The 18,058-nt window shown below is 32.5% G+C and overlaps 2 protein-coding genes across 6 annotated transcripts in view; one reads left to right on the top strand and one right to left on the bottom strand.

Moving 5' to 3' along the window:
- Positions 1–18,058, top strand: part of osp (myosin phosphatase Rho interacting protein outspread) — a 442,634-nt gene that overhangs the window by 298,456 nt on the left and 126,120 nt on the right. The gene's annotated exons all lie outside the window — the stretch shown is intronic.
- On the bottom strand, positions 748–6,115 carry LOC141392768 (alcohol dehydrogenase-related 31 kDa protein-like). The gene is made up of 3 exons (XM_073965738.1): positions 6,023–6,115; positions 5,544–5,951; positions 748–1,044 (listed from the first exon to the last, which is right to left on the bottom strand). The coding sequence occupies exons 1-3, from the start codon at positions 6,113–6,115 to the stop codon at positions 748–750; spliced, it is 798 nt and encodes a 265-aa protein (XP_073821839.1).

Genomic DNA, 18,058 nt, shown 5'->3' with positions numbered 1-18,058 from the left:
ATTCCCTTCAAGCTTCAAATTCTTTATTAACCAAATTTGACAAACATTTGGCAAATGTTCCCAGGAAAAAGTGTGTCCCCCAAATGATTTTATTCTTCTAGCGCCAAATGTTTATGGCATGTTTAAGCCATGGAATGGCTTAATTGCATTTCCTAATATACGAGTGTGACTAGCGTGTCGCTGTTGTTTTTGATGATGATGGCAGCCACACTTGCATTTCTACTCTGTAATGGCGTGGGGAAAGAAATTTTATGAAGAAAGCAAGCCGAAACGAAAAAAAATCAACAACAAACAACCGAAAAGTAGGAAAATACATAACTCATGGCATCGTGTATGGCCTAAGAACCGCAACAATTTACACAAAAGAATAGCACGGAGCCGAAGGCGAAGAAGAAGAAGCCGAAACTATTTTCTTGAATGTATGCCAAAAGTTTATTTTTAAGTGATTTCGCTCACTGCACACGCTTTTGCTTGCGGTTGTTGTACTTTGCGGGAATTCCGTAATATTTTTAGCAAAGAAATGGGGAAAAGAAAATTGAGACGCGACATATGCTTGGCATAATAATAATAAAACCAACCACAGCACCGGCGACAATTTAAAGAAAGAAACACACATTGAGGTTTTCCAAGTTTATTGACCTTATCATAAGTTACAGCATCAATCACTCACTCCTCCATTTGTGCAAACGGTTTGCAATGGAAATTGTCATAGACCCTTTTTTATTTAGCTTCTTTGACTTCCATTGTTTAACGTTCCATATATTCAACGAGTTCATTGGACATATTCCAATAGAGTTGTGGCTTAACAATATCCAAACGTTCATTATCGGCCAACCATATTTGTCCATTTGAGCCCATTTCTATGGCCCGCACTATATTGCGTGCACACACTGCGGTTTCTTGACACGGTGCCCCTTTTAATTTATCCACATACTCTTGACCATATTCCAAAAATGCTTTCATCGTATGCCGTACAAATGTCTTGGTTGGGCCACAACAAATGGCCATAACAGCCACACCGGTTTTCTCATAATAGATGGGATGCTGTAAGTATAAAAATAAGAAGAAGAAGAAACAAAATGAAAAACATTAACCGAATCAAGAGTTAGAAAGGTACATAGATGGATAGATAAATGAAAAATAAAAAAAAAAAAAACTAGGAGATATATAATGTGGTGTGTGGATGTGGAAGTTGGACATTGGAACTGCCACAGAAGATTAGAAATTATGTTTGATAGTAATCTGACAGTGGACGCAAAATAACACGCACACAGATGTAAACGAAGAGTTGAAAGAGTTGGTATGGCTCTACTTGTCCATTGTTGTCATCTTCCTTTGGGCTATATATGGTTATGAAAGAAATAGAGGATGTGTGAAATGTGTAAAATCAATGGCCATAATGGGAGGAGAGTTGATGACATATGTATACTGAAGAGAAAATGGTGTGGAGAAAGAAATGAACAGAAGTGCCAAGTGACAATATCAAGTTCCTTTGCTTTTCTTCCAGGTTCAGAAAGAAAGGATGCATTGTAGTTTGGGTGCGTTTTTTGAGACTTAAATATGTCTTTATCTCTAGAGGTATTCTTAAAGAAGACCGTTAGGTTTTCTCATAGTAGACAGAGTGGTATTTTCATAGAAGACTTTGAGGTCTTTTAAAGGAAGACAGTATTGTCTTCTCATAGAAAAAATTGAGGTCTTTTCATAGAAGACCTTGAAGTCTTTTTCTCATGAAATACCTTGAGACCTTCTCATGAAAAAAACCATGAGGCCTTCTCATAGAAGACTTTGCTGCATTCTCATAGAAGACTTTGAAGTCTTTTCATAGTAGACTTTAAAATCATCTCAAAGAAGACTGATAAGCATTCTTACAGAAATTCTGTGACTTTTAGATCTAATAGTCTTCACTGAGTTTTATTCTCATAGAGAACATTAACGTCTTTTAATAGATGAACTTAGGCCTCCTAATTGATGGTCTCGAACACCGTCGTAGCCTATGGGCGTTTTTTTTAAACGTGGATTTTTTTTTTCAAAAATATTTTTCACCCTAATTGATTTATTCAGAAATTTTTTTTTAATTTTTTTTTTTTAAACTTCGATTTTTTCAAAAAAAAACAACATATTTAAACATATTTCTTATATATATTTTTGTAAACGTGGACTAAACTTTTGTATAGATTAAAAAAACGTGGATTAGTTTCTAAAATATTTTTTAAAATTGTTTTTATAAAATGTTTTTTATGTTTTTCAATAATATTAAATGTTTTTGAAAAATTAAACGATTTGTAAAGAAAACCCTTTTTAAAAAAACCAAGTTCAAGAAAAATATTTTTTTTAAAAAATCTACGTTTTTGAAAAATTAAAAAAATTCACAGTTTTAAAATCCAAATTTTTTTAAAAATATCACTATTTTTGGAAAAAACATGTTCTGTAAAAATCTTAAAAAAAAAAAATACTCTTACACTTTATGAAAAAATTCACGTTTCAAGAAAACTTAAATATTTTTTTTAAGATTTTCTACAAAACGTACAAAATGTTTTTTACCGATTTTTACAATACGTGAATTTTTTCGAATTTAGATATTTAGATTTCGAACGTATATTTGTTAAATATTACATTGCGACATTTTTTGTTTTTTTTTTCTAAAATAAAATGTTTTTGAAAATGTAAACGTATTGTATACAAAAACGTTTTTAAAAAAAAATCCATGTTCAAGAAAAATATTTTTGAAAGAATCTACGCTTTTTTTGAGATTTTTGTTTTGTTTTATTTTAATATTTTTTGCAGATTTTTAAAAATATTATTTTCATAGGCCTACAAGGCATGGATTTATTAAAAAAATTAAAGACGTACAAAACGTGGATTTTTTAAAAACGAAACGTGGATTTTTTAAAAATATTTTTTAAAGATATTTTACGAAACGTGGATTTTTAAAAATATTTTTTAAAGATATTTTACGAAACGTGGATTTTTTAAAAATATTTTTTACGAAACGTGGATTTTTTAAAAATATTTTCTTAAAGATTTTTTACGAAACGTGGATTTTTTAAAAATATTTTCTTAAAGATTTTTTACGAAACGTGGATTTTTTAAACATATTTTCTTAAAGATTTTTTACGAAACGTGGATTTTTTAAAAATATTTTTCTAAAGATTTTTTACAAATATTTTTAAGACTTCTTACAAAAAGTTAATTTTTTAAAAATATTTTTTAAGAGGCAGGGCATGGATTTATTAAAAAAATTAAAGACGTACAAAACGTGGATTTTTTAAATACGAAACGTCGATTTTTTAAAAATATTTTTTAAAGATATTTTACGAAACGTGGATTTTTAAAAATATTTTTTAAAGATATTTTACGAAACGTGGATTTTTAAAAATATTTTTTACGAATCGTGGATTTTTTAAAAATATTTTTTACGAAACTTGGATTTTTTAAAAATATTTTTTTAAATATATTTTACGAAACGTGGATTTTTTAAAAATATTTTTTTATAGATTTTTACGAAACGTGGATTTTTTAAAAATATTTTTTAATATTTTTTACGAAACTTGGATATTTTAAAAATATTTTTTAATATTTTTTACGAAACTTGGATATTTTAAAAATATTTTTCTAAAGATTTTTTACAAATATTTTTAAGACTTCTTACAAAAAGTTAATTTTTTAAAAATATTTTTTAAGATTTTTTTCAACGTCGATTTGTTTTAAATATTTTTTAAGATTTTTTACAAAAAGTAGATTTTTTTAAACTATTTTTAAAATAAATATTTTTAAAAAAATTGGTTTTTTTGTAAGTTATTTGTAAAATAAATAATCTTAAAAAGCGTGTTTTTTAATATTTTAAAAAATATATATATTCACAAAACGTTATTTTTTAAAAATATTTTTACAAAAAGTGATTTTTTTAAAAATATTTTGAAAATAATTATTTTTGTGTAAAGTGTATTTTTTAAAAATATTTTTACAAAACATGGATTTTTTAAAAATATTTTTACAGAACTTTGATTTTTTTAAATATTTTTAAAATAAGTATTTTTACAAATCGCCGATTTTTAAAAGTATTTTTAAAATAAATATTTTTGCAAACCGCCGGTTTTTAAAATTATTAAAATTTTTTGAAAATAACTATTTTTACAAAACCTTAAAACAACAAACGTGCATTTTTAAAAAATCCAAATTTTGGAAAAATATTTTTTTAAAAATCCACATTTGGTGTTAAAAAATTATTTCATAAATATCCACGCCTTGTAGTTCTATTGAAAATTTATTTCCAAGTCCTGTAGATCTATAGACAAATTATTTCTTAAAAAATTCTCGTCTTGTAAGCATTGTATTGAAAAAATAGATTTTTTTTTTAAATCCGCTTCTTGTAGGTCTATTGAAAAAATATATTTTTTTTTAAATTTAAAATATTGAAAAAATATTTTTTAAAACATCCGCTAACTGTAGGCCAATTGAAAAAATATTTTCTTAAAAATTTAAAATATTGAAAAAATATTTTTTTTTTTTTTGAAAATCCGCTTTCTTTTCACCTATTGAAAAAATATTTTTTAAACAATCTATGTATGTTTTGGAGGTCTATTGAAAAAAATATTTTTTTAAAATCCACGACTTGTAGGTCAATTGGAAAAAAATATTTTAAAAATCCATGTTTTGTAGGAATATTAAAAAAATATATTTAAAAAAAACCACGTTCTGTAGGAATATTGAAAAAAAATTGTAGGTACATTAATTTTGTTTTTAAAAAATCCACGTTTTGTGTTAAAAAATTATTTCATAAATATCCACCCACGCCTTGTAGTTCTATTTAAAAAATATTTCCTAAAAAATCCAAGTCTTATAGTTCTATAGAAAAATTATTTCTTAAAAAAATCTCACCTTGTAAGCATTGTATTGAAAAAATATATATTTTTAAAAAATCTGATAATTGTAGGTCTTTTGAAAAAATATTTTTTTAAAAATTTTAAATATTGAAAAAATATTTTAAAAAAAAATCCGCTTTCTGTATGTATATTAAAAAATATTTTTTAAAGAATCCACGTCTTGGAGGTCTATTAAAAAATATTTTTTAAACAATCCACGTCTTGGAGGTCTATTAAAAAATATTTTAAAAAAATCCACGTCCTGTAGGTCCATTAAAAAATTGTAAAAAAATCCACGTTTAGTAGGTCTCTTGAAAAATATTATTTAAGAGAACCCATGACTTGTTGGTCTATTGAAAAATATCTTTTAAAAAATCCATGTAAAAAATCCGCGTCTTGTATGTCTCTTGAAAAATATTTTTTAAAAAAATCCATGTAAAAATTCCGCGTCTTGTAGGTCCCTTGAAAAATATTTTGTGAAAAATCCACGTCTTCTTGTAATATTGAAAAATGTTTTCTGAAAAAATCCAGGTCTTGTTGGTCTATTGAAAAATATTTTTTAAAGAATCTACGTCTTGTAGGTCTATTGAAACATATTTTTAAAAAATCGGGGATTTTTAAACCAAAAATATTTAGTTATTCTTATTTAAGCATTTTTTATGTTTTTTCTTTTTAACTCACCGCCAAACTCCTTGTGAAACCAATTACGCCAAATTTCGCTGCACTATAAACACAAAACACGGGAGAAGGATCTAGACCGGTAACCGAACTCACATTGACAATCATGCCACCTCGTCCCGCTTCTTTATTTTTATCCATATATGACATGGCACAACTGATAATATTAATGGGTGCGGTCAAATTCACATTAATTGTGGCTTCAATATCTTGTTCCTTACATAATGTTGAACCATTTACCAAAATATCAATATAATCCATTTGCATCATAACATCTTCAAAATATAGCTGCATGTCAGCACGGGACATGGTGAAATCGAATTTCCAAAAGAAAATTTGTGTCTTGGGATTTTGGGCCTGCAACTGGGCAATAGCTTGGGGATTTTCCACGCTGTGTAAAATTGCTAATTTCTGGGGAAAGAAATTTGGAGCATTATTTTCTAATTTTTGGGGAAGATGATAGATTTTGGAGCAAACAATACCGCAATTTTCTTGGTCACCAACACTTTACATGTCTCATAGGCAATACCACCACAATCGGCCACATAGACAACATGTTTGCCTTCCAAATCCATTTTGAAAATTTTTCAATTTAATCTCTGCCACTTCCTATTTGATTGAACCAACTGCCGTGATTTAATTTTTCAAACTAATTGTTAATGCCAGGTTTTGGGCAAATATTTGCTGGCTATCGTCAATTGTTTGGTGGCTTATCTTCTCTCTTTTTATTGGCAGATAAGCTAATTATTGTATATCTTATTTCTTTATTCTTCTTTGGTTTAGATAATAGTATATACTGCAAGTTTTAATAAATTTAATATTATTATTTATTTATGATTATTTACTTCAAAACCTTTTTTCTAATAAATCACGTGCATTTTGTGTTGACTTTGAGGTTTCGATTATTATGGAATTTATGAAGACTTTTTCTTTGCGTGCCATGATAAGCTGTGGCTAGATATCGAATAAACAACAACTTCTGGATAGTTTTGGTATATAACAATAAACAAAAACTTCTGGATTTATTTAGGAGTAAAAATAAAAATAATAACTTAGTTGAGACCTCTAAAGGGTAACATAAGTTTGCCCATGTGTGATAGTCGCCCTTTCGGTTTCATATGACACAAATAAAATTCCGCTTAAGGCTCTTCATTAAGCTTAAAACCAATGTAATCTCATAACACTTGGCTGTCATTGCATTCCTTTAGACTTCAAGACGCCCCCACATATCCGAACATTTTTAGCCCACATGTCTGTCAATGTTGGAAAATAACAACGAATCTGAAACAGGAACATGGTATTAAATGTTTGATTGGGTGTGTTCCGCTATTATAATTTAATTTCTGTGTGATGATGCCGATATCCACAGAAACCAAGCAACCAACATATGACGGGTAAATATCATTGTGTAATTACTCATGTTACTCTATGCAGCTTTGATGAGAAAACCAGATGAGAAGGAAGATACGAAATGGGGTTGTAAGAAATTAATAAAAAACTTATTGAAAATTCACAGGCAAAAGGGGAAAAATTAAATGATGAAATATAAAATAATCCAGCAAAAATTTCCATAACCAAAGAACGAGTTTATATCGTACTTTTTGGTAGCCGTAACTACTTACAAATCATTATACTAACCTATTATTTTGACAAGGGCATGTCACCCGAAATAAGTAGTTATTTTTTGGTCACTAAAAGTCGACAAATAAACATATAAAACATATATGTATGTTCCATATTTAAAACGGTTGAGGTGAATTTATGTTCAATTTCACCACACTCCACATTTATTGTGTTGCTCTCTGTTGGAATTGAACTTGCCACTCTTACAAACATTAAGGGTAGTTTAAACGCTAACATGTACATCAACAACTTCTCGTGCTTTAGATATAAAAAGCTCCTTTGCCGATGGTAAGCGTTGAACTCACTACTCTCGGTTTGGAAGTCGGTCACATATGCTCAGGGCCACCTTACTCATTACTTAGTAATGAGTAAATTAAGTACTTTTGTCTTGAAATATGTTAAAGCAAAAAAAAAAAAATATTTAATAAAATTAAAAAATATTATATTTTTACCCAACTGGTAATACAGAAGGTATCTTATTTACATTATCTTGTAATGGGTTATTTTGGGTCGTGTGAGTCCGAAATTTTGGGCTTAAATGATCCGTAGATTTTTTCACACCAAAAAAAAAACTAAATAGAGGTAGCGAATTTACTCACACTTTAAAAGAAAAAAAAAATTGTCGACCTACTAATAATGCATAAGGTAGCTTATTTACACTACTTTGTAATGGGTTGCTCAACTGATGTAACTCCCACATTTTTGCTGGGTCGTATTTCCCGGCAAACAACTGCTCTAAAAAATAGTTTATATATTTTTAGTTTATTTTTAACTTCTAGTGGCCATAGAAAAATTAGTTATTCAGTGCTCTTGTTAAAGTAATGGGTTAGTAAGGTGATTTGTAAGTAGTTACGACTACCAAAAGGTATTATAAAAAAACTCATAATTAGCAAATGATTCTATTTTGCTGGGTTCATATCAAACGTTAAAAATTTGTATATCATTACTCAAATTTTCTTAATTTTTGTTCACCCTACTTAACAAACTAATCTCTTTTTAATAATTATTTTTATTTTATATAGAGCAGCACCTCTTAAGGGAAAGAGGGTTGCCATTAAGATTATGTCTGTGATTATGTGTCGTATTTATAGAAACATCTTTGTTTTTTGCGGTTTTGGTTTACATTGAGGTTGATGATATACAGTGCTGCTCAAAACATTTGCAACTGGAACGACTAGTTCATATTTTATGTAGTTCTGAGGTAGTTTGTGGATTTGAAATGCAAATATTTAAGTAGATTGATTGTTTATAGGATCCTTTTTAAAGATTTAAAAATTAATTTGCAAAAAATGCACTTATTTCACAAAAAATTTACAAAGCAATGCTCGAACCCACTTTTGGTTCTGCTCAAAACATTTGCAACTAAGAAAATTTGATTCAAAATCTGACGAAATTATTTTTGTTTTGATAATATATTGCGAATTAAACATTTTATTTATTATCTGGAGACATCGTAAAGTAAACAAGTTAACTAAATAAATTAATATATCCTTTGGAATCCTGTGCTCTAAGGATAATTGTTAAATACCAAGGTTTTATTCATATTTAATAGTCTAGAGACCAGATTATAGTCCCGGGACCTCATATATGAATATAGATTACTTGAGTTGATCAGGTCCGATAAGAACTTAAGCATATTTGCATAAAATTGCTAGTTTTACGTGGTTATATGTACGTTTGGAAGTGGTATTATGTCAAAACATTCTGTTATACGAAACTTCTGGAGTGTGAATGGTGCGATTTTGACATGCTATCTGTCCGGTTAGTTCTTGGATCTGTTAAATATCTCCACCTCATGCATCCTGTACCATTTCTGTCCATAAAAATACCTCCAGGGCAATATAAAACACCTTCTACATTTTGAGTCAACTTGTTCGTATAATGGGACAAATTTTATTGTCCTTCGTTCTGACGATCAATCAAATTTTTCAAGTCATATAACTTAAATATTGATTTAAATCGAAGAGAAGTACTCGGTTTCACTACTCCAAAAACATAACCACACATTTTTTGCACAATTTCTATGAAGAATTCCATTGTTCCTGGAAATTACTGTTTTCCCAAAATTTGCCTATTTTGGTATACCGGTATCCTTGGTATGTATCGGAGGTGTTTGTATAGATTTATTGGTGTCAAGTCTTTTTTTAACATTTGTTGATGACCTCCGAGAGATCTGCTTAATAATTCGTATAATTATTTGATCATCCCCTGCAGTAGATGTTGTTGTCCTCGCATGTCCTTCCCATCTTATGGCGTTTTTGTTTTTTTTTACGCGGTATCCAGATCTGTTTTAGATATTGTGCTGTTCATATGTTTATTTTTGGACCTCGTTGGATCCACAGTTTTCAAAAATTACCATTTTTTAGCAAAGCGTTGATAACAATTTCTGATCATAATTTAAGTTTTTCTTAAAAAATTAGACATGTCTTGTTTTCGGCATGCTTGTGTATCAGAAGTAAACATATGTGGGATAAAATGTACTCCTCATGAAAGCTTTTTGCCTCTTTCTTCTGATTAAAAAGCAATTTGATGCCAATCAATACAGAAAAACTCGTCAAAAATAAACTAATAGATATTCGTAACACGGAGTTGCAAATGTTTTGAGCAGGCAAAAACATGTGTTCCTCCGATATTTCACACATTTTTGAAACAAAAGTGTTCATAACTGAATAATCCTTTTTAAATCTTGAAAATATGGTCAATAAAAAATCAAATAACAAAAACAAACATATTTCAAAACTCAAAATATGCCTAAAAATAGACTGAATGTGATATAGGCATCTGAGTTGCAAATGTTTTGAGCAGCACTGTAAGTCTACATAGGGAGAGAGATGGAAACATGAATGAACCAACCTCTAAACATAATACCACAAGTAAACGAGAAATGTTGGATAACAAATAGGTAAAATTGCATTTCCTACTACAGTGAAATATATAACATACAACAACAAATAAAGAAATGTGGCAAAATCTTGAAGCAATGTGTGTACTTAATATAAGCGGTAATAATCAAGTATAGAAGTAGCCTTTCCCAATATATTAAACTCCTATCGAGTACGTAGATGAATTGGCGTTGACGACGTACGATCACTTATATTGATAATTTTACAAAGGAACTAGTTCAATATAGTTCATTCATTACGACCACTTTTACGCCCACTTTTTTCAATTTTCAATTCTAAACAGACTGCAATTGTCAGGGAATGTGAAGGGATGGCGCCCAGTGAAAATAGGATACATATTTTGTTGAATTTCGGAAGGGGCACCACTTTTACGCCCACTTTTTTCCATTTTCAATTCTAATGTTTTGTAAAAAAACTACTGAAGCGATTTTCTTGAAATTGTCACGGAATGTACAGGAATGGCCCCATTACAGAACATTTGTTCCATAGGCCGAACTAACAAAAGATATCCAATTCTCTCTATTTGTTGATTCGCACTCTGGAATACCGCGCCTTTTCATCTCTTCGTCCACTTGTTTGCGCCATCTATTCCTTGGCCTGCCAATTCTTCGTGCACCGCCAAGCGGTACGTATTTATACGCCTTTTTAGCGGGTTCATCTTCGCTCATTCTGGCCTAGCCAACGCTGTTCGCTGCATCTCGATACGTTTAACTATATTGATGTCGTTGTATAGCAGATACAGCTCGTGGTTCATGCGACGTCGATATTCACCGTCAACGCAGATTGGTCTGTAGATCTTTCGAAGAATTTTTCTCTCAAGCACACCAAGCACTTCCATGCTTCATACATCATAACGAGATGTGGCTTTGTTTTTAAACTGCTTACTTAAACCAAAGAAGCATCTGTTGGCCAATACAATTCTTCTTTTTATTTCATAACTCATGTCGTTTGTTGTGTTTACGGAGATGCCGAGGTAGACGAAGTCTTTTACTACCTCAAAATTATAGGAACCAACTTCCACAGTTGGTCCGAGCTCAATGGACGCATTGCGCGTCGACACCATTAACTTGGTCTTCTCACCGTTTACCGCCAGATCCACTTTAGCCTTCATAAAGGTATCAGTTACTTCTTTTACTGATCGTCCCATGATGTCTATATCATCAGCATAAGCGAGTACCATGTGGCTATTGGTGTAGATTGTGCCACTTTTTTTGACGTTTGCCTCTCGTATAACGTTTTCCAGCAGGATGTTGAAGAGATCACACGAAAGGATGTATTCATGTCTAAAACCTCTTTTGGTACAAATTCTTCGGAGAGGTTCTTTCCTATTTTAACTGCGGACATCGTATCAGTTAAAGTAATTTTACAAAGCCGGATGAGCTTTGCGGTGATACCAAATTCAGACATGGCTTGGAATACCTTTGAACGCAGCGAGCTGTCGAATGCTGCTTTATAATCGACAAAAAGGTGGTAGGTGTCGATCTGCATCTCTTGGGTCTTCGCCAGGATTTGCCGCAGGGTAAATATCTGGTCAATGGTGGACTTGCCAGGTCTAAAGCCGCATTGGTAAGGTCCAATTATCTCGTTGACCATAGGCTTTAGTCGTTCGCACAATATCCCTGACACGATCTTGTAGGCAATAGGGAGTAGACTTATGCTCCTATAGTTAGAGCATACTGTCTTATCTCCCTTCTTGTGGACGGGGCACAGGCTACTCAGGTTCCAATCGTCGGGTACTCGTTCTTCCTGCCAGATGGTGCTAACTAGCTGATGAATACACCTTATCAGCGTGTCGCCTCCGGCCATCGGCTCCTGCTGCCTTATTATTCTTCAGCCGGTTTATTGCTGTCTTTACCTCATTTTGGCCGGGTGGTATTCATTCAATACCATATTCTGGGATTGGATCTGTGGTATCTTCGTCGTCTTCGCTGCTATTGGATACCAACAGGTTTTAAAAATGTTCTTTCCATATCCTGAGCACACTATCTGTATCAGTTACCAAATTACCTTGCTGGTGTTTACAGGAGGAAGTGCATGTACCAAAGCCATCAGTTTGATGCTTCCTGTACATCTCGATTTTTTCACACTCCCACTTTTCCATCTCTCTCTTTTTCCTGCGGAAAAGACGTTTCTCCTCTCTCCTTTTCTCCCCATATCACTCTCGTGCGCTACGCGTTACTAGCTTTATATGCCGCATTTTTCCCTTCGATAGCAGCACGACACTCCTGATCATACCATGGATTCCTTAGTGGAGGTCTCTGGTATCCAAGTATGGATTTTGCGGCTGTTTGCACGGAGTGGGCAATACCTTGCTATTGCGCTGATATGTTATCGGGATGAGGAGTGCTTTGATTAAGCAATTGGGCTAGTTGAGTGGCATATGCTGTTGCTATCTATTGTGATTGCAGCTTACCGATGTCTAACTTTCGTGTTGTGTCTGTTCGCACTTTGTTTGCTAAGCTTAACCGGGTGCGTACCTTTGCTGCAACAAGGTAGTGGTCCGAGTCTATGTTTGGTCCTCGGAACGAACGCACATCCAACACGCTCAATGAATGTCTTCCGTCTATCACAACGTGATCAATTTGATTTCTTGTTTTCTGATCTGGAGACAGCCAGGTGTCCTTATGGATGTCGAGATGTTGAAATCTGGTGCTGCTAACTATCATGTTTTTTACCGTTGCAAAGTCTATCAGCCTCAAACCATTGTCAGATGTTTCACTGTGGAGACTGAATTTTCCGATTGTTGGGCCAAGTATAGTTTCTTTTCCAATTTTGAGATTAAAATCACCTAGAATAGTTTTAATGTCATGGGCAGAACAACGGTCATATGTTTCTTCTAAGCGCTCATAAAATATATATTTGGTCAGTTCATCGCAAATAAAGCTGATGTTTAAGAATTTTACCTTTATTCGAATTGTAGCAAGTCTTTCATTCATGATGCAGGAGACAAGACTACAAATCCGCATCCAAACTCATGCTTTATGTCATGGCAGCCATAATACAGTGGGTCCACCTTTAGGTTTTGTTTTGACGCCTTTCCCATTCCATCGTATTTCCTGTATGGCAGTAATGTCGGCCTTGTATTTTTCAAGTACATCTGCCAATGCGTAAACTGCACCTTGTCTATAAAGAGTGCGAACATTACAGGTGCAGATTCGCAGATCATGGACCTTCAAACGTTTGCGGGGGTCGTCAACTTTAGAGGGATTTGTTTTTCTTAGAGATGGACAGTGGGTAAATACCCAATGGGTAAATACCCGGTAAATTGGGTAAATACCGGGTAAATACCCATTTGTGGGTATTTATTTGGGTATTTACTATATTGAATCGCTAATACAACATCTTAGACCCCATTTCTGGGTTTAGGTTATGAAATCGATTCAAAATGGATAGTTTTACAATACTTTAAACAAGTGGGTAAATACTTGGGTAAATACCCGAATATTTACCCAAGTGTTGGGTAAAAATTCATTAACTGCCGAACCACTTGACGTAGGCTGACAAAATTTGGCTCAAATCTTACTTATGTCAAGAGAATATCTAGCATTGAAAATGGGGTCCCTGGGTCCATGCTTTGATATAGCCCCCTTGTAACCGTACCTCCCGATTTAAGGTATTTTTTGTCTATTTGCCTCATTGTACAATCATAGTGGCTGCAATTTGGGACAGTGAGTTCTCAATATGTTGAAAATATCCTTGCAAAAACTTGTCAACATAGGTCCACGTTTTCTAATAGCCCCCATATAAGGGTACCCCGATTTTGAGTATTTACCCAAATGTTGGGTAAAAACTCTTTAACTACCGAACCACTTGACGTAGGCTGACAAAACTTGGCATAAATCTTACTTATGTTAAATGAACTTTTGGTACTGAACATGGGGTCTCTGGGTCCATGTTTTGGTATAGCCCCCATATAGCCGTACCTCCCGATTTAAGGTTTTTTCATCTATTAGCCACATTTTACAACCAAATTGGCTGTAATTTGGCACAGTGAGTCCTCAATGAGTACAAAATATCCTTGCAAACATTTGTCAACGTAGGTCCACGCTTTCTTATAGCCCCCATATATGGGTACCCCGATTTCGAGTATTTACCCAAAAGTGGGTAAAAACTCATTAACTGTCGAACCCCTAGACGTTGGCTGACAAGATTTGGCTCAAAACTTTCTTATATCAATAGTAATAAATGTATTGGAAATGGAGTCCCTGGGTCCATGTTTTGGTATAGCCCCCATATAGCCGTACCTCCCGATTTAAGGTTTTTTCATCTATTAGCCACATTTTACAACCAAATTGGCTGTAATTTGGCACAGTGAGTCCTCAATGAGTATAAAATATCCTTGCAGACATTTGTCAACGTAGGTCCACGTTTTCTTGTAGCCCCAATATGGATTTCTGAATTCGGGAGGTACGGCTATAACGAAAAGTGGACCTAGGGACTCCATTTTCAATACCTTTAATACTACTAATATAAGAAAGTTTTGAGCCAAATTTTGTCGGCCAACGTCAAGTGGTTCGACAGTTAAAGAGTTTTTACCCACTTTTGGGTAAATACTCGAAATCGGGATACCCATATATGGGGGCTATAAGAAAGCGTGGACCTACGTTGACAAATGTTTGCAAGGATATTTTATACTCTTTGAGGACTCACTGTGCCAAATTACAGTTAATTTGGTTGTAAAATGTGGCTAATATATGAAAAATACCTTAAATCGGGTGGTACGGCTATATGGGGGCTGTATCAAAACATGGACCCAGAGACCCCATGTTCATAAGACCCCATGACATAAGAAAGATTTATGCCAAGTTTTGTCAGCCTACGTCAAGTGGTTCGGCAGTTAAAGAGTTTTTACCCAACACTTGGGTAAATACTCGGGTATTTACCCATGTATTTACCCACTAGTTTAAAGTATTGTAAAACTATCCATTTTGAAACGAATTTACAACCTAAACCCAGAAATAGGGTTAAAATGTTGTATTTGCCATTCAATATAGTAAATACCCAAATAAATACCCACAAATGGGTATTTACCCACCGTGTGGGTATTTACCGGGTAAATACCCGGTAAATACCATCTCTAGTTTTTCTTTTCTTTTGTTTTTTCATGGTAGCTGTCATCATTATAGTATTTAGGATCATGCCAAAATCATGAATGTTAGGACTCGTATATCGGATAAATTCACTGGACAATAGCCGTAGACTATCCCCGCATTTTCACAAACAATATCAGGAACCTATGACTTATCCTAATGACGTTATTTTAGTTATAGTACTAAAATACCTAATTTTACAAAGTCCGATCTGGGTTATCAATATTTTCCCTGTATATACAGTCTGTCGCAAAAGTTAGTATACACCGTTGAAATCAAAATGTATTAGGGATAAATATCACTATAACTTATTGAGAACAACAAACAATTAGTTTTATTTGATAGACAAGAAGGTTGTCATCCGTAATAAATTTAAAAAGTGCGCAATATTTGCATACATTAGCAAATGTACGGTTCGAATCCCAAAAAGACCAAAATTTATATCGCAAAAGTTAGTATACAACGGAGAATCCTCGTGGAACTGTGTAAACAATTCTTGATATTTTTGAACAAAATGAAACTAAATCTGTACTTAAGATCATAAAGAGTATATTAATTGGTTTTAATAGCAGTTATAGTACTTATAGTGACGAGTCCAACGTACACTGGATCGTAAAATCCACAAAAAATGGTCATCTACAAATACAACAACTGTATCGACAAAATTCCGGGTGTTATGTCCTGTTTATGAATTATAAAGCCATGAAATGCTCAGAAAAGCTCTAAAGTTTCAATATGGGGTGATCTTGATCGAGTTTCGACTTGTCTTGTGTAAAAAACGGGAATTTCTTGAAGCAAACCCATACTTTTAAGACCATTGTCCTTTTGAAAAATGTAGTAATCCTTAATCCTTATACATAAGGACTTGCCTTTTGAGTTAATTTTCTCACAAATGTTGCTCCTTTTCATATTCCCACCAAATGTAATTAGTAGGAGAACCTCAAGGTCCGTTGTAAGCCCTACAGTTATACTGTCCTACCGGCCTTTTAGCAGTATCCGACATGCTTCTCGTGTCCCTAGTGTCTAATGTACTACTAATGTCTAATTAACTACTTCTAACTGATCCATTTAGTTGTAAGTGAAGCGAACATAGCTTTTCAGAAAGTTTTTGCACAATCCTTGCGTTATAACAGCAGATAAAGCTCTGTATTAAAATTTTAAATTAGCTATCATATCCTTCTGTGGTGGTGGAGTATCACTGTAGGGCTTACACCAGAACTTGAGGTTCTCCTACTATTTATTTTTGGTGGGAATGAAAAAGGGACATAATTTGTGAGAAAATTAACTGAAAAGGAAAGTCCTTATGTGTAAGGATTAAGGATTATTGCATTTTTCAAAAGGACAATGGCCTCAAAAGTATGGGTTTCCTTCAAGAAATTCCCGTTTTTTCAAACAAGACAAATCAAAACTCGATCAAGATCACCCCATATTGAAACTTTAGAGCTTTTCTGAGCATTTCATGGCTTTAGAATTCATAAACATGACATAACACCCAGAATTTTGTCGCTACAGTTGTTCTCTTTGTAGATGACAATTTTTTGTGGATTTTACGATCCAGTGTACGTTGGACTTGTCACTATAAGTACTATAACTGCAATTTAAACCAATTAATATACTCTTTATGATCTTAAGTACAGATTTAGTTTCATTTGGTTAAAAAATATCAACAATTTTTTACACAGTTCCACGAGGATTCTCCGTTGTATACTAACTTTTGCGACATAAATTTTGGTCTTTTTGAGATTCGAACCGTACATTTGCTAACGTATGCAAATATTGCGCCCTTTTAATTGTTATTACGGAAGACAACCTTCTTGTCTATCAAATAAAACTAATTGTTTGTTGTTTTCAATATGTTATTGTGCTTTTTATCCCTAATACATTTCGGTTTCAACGGTGTATACTAACTTTTGCGACAGACTGTATATTCACCATAGATATTCAAAAAAACAATTTGGATCCAGCACACATAATCTTCTGAAAGAAATTATTATGAAAAACATCAATAAAATATATATTCTGACCGCATATAACGAAAATGTGAATAAAAACGGTAGAATATGGTCCTAAACCATATATAAAAAGCGAATGCTTCTGGAGATGTTAAATATTATAGCTACTTTTTTTTTTTTTTTTTTTTTTTTTTTTTTTTTTTTTGTTCAGGGGCGTTTGACACAATCCACAAAAGTGAAGTATTTTAGGAGATTTTGACTCAGTATGGAATAAATTTCAATTAAGAGTCTAAAAGTTTTACAAACAATTTCTACCTATAATATCTAATTTTCTTAACAAAGTAGTTTACTTAGATATCTAGTTGTTTTTGGGACTTACAGTGAATTTTGTGTAGAATATTTCTTCTTTTAACACCTTTCGTCTAAAACTAAATTTCATGTTACTTTCATGCATCAACTCGAAAAAAGAACAAAACAAATTTATTCAAAAAAAATATTTGGGTGGTTTGTTGCGAAACTTGATGTACATATTTTATTGATACGTCTTCTATCTAGAATGAAGTTTTGTGGGACAAAACATAATAAACTCAGATAAAGTACAACATTAACCCTAAAACATGATTTTAAGTTTGGCAGATTCCTGGCGTTTAGGTACGATTTTGAGTTTTGGTGTATTCGGGGACCTATAGTAAAATTTTAAGACAAATAATTTTGTAAAATATTTTGGTATGATACGATCACATTTTATAGGAGTTTTTAAAAAATGGACCAAAAAGACCAGTTTAGTAACTCGCATGAGGGTTAATTTTTTTTCATAAAAAGATACCACACATTGTTGTCAGTAATATTGCTAAAGACACTTTATGCCTAAAATATATTTGTTTGCAATCAGTCCCAAACAAATATTTGTTTGGATCCAAACATATTTCTAACATATATTTTTCTGCGTG

This window comes from Musca autumnalis, unplaced genomic scaffold (assembly GCF_047663935.1).
Source record: "Musca autumnalis isolate F117 unplaced genomic scaffold, ASM4766393v1 scaffold_2, whole genome shotgun sequence".
NCBI lineage: Eukaryota > Metazoa > Arthropoda > Insecta > Diptera > Muscidae > Musca > Musca autumnalis.
The sequence above is the reverse complement of the archived record's forward strand: the minus strand, read 5'-3'. Positions and strand labels throughout refer to the sequence as shown.

Coding starts and splice junctions, on each gene's coding strand:
- LOC141392768 (XM_073965738.1), bottom strand. CDS start 6,115: ATGGATTTGGAAGGCAAACATGTTGTCTATGTGGCCGATTGTGGTGGT. Junction 5,952..6,022: donor TGGTGACCAAGAAAATTGCG/GTATTGTTTGCT, acceptor TTCTTTCCCCAG/AAATTAGCAATTTTACACAG. Junction 1,045..5,543: donor GTTTCACAAGGAGTTTGGCG/GTGAGTTAAAAA, acceptor TTATACTTACAG/CATCCCATCTATTATGAGAA.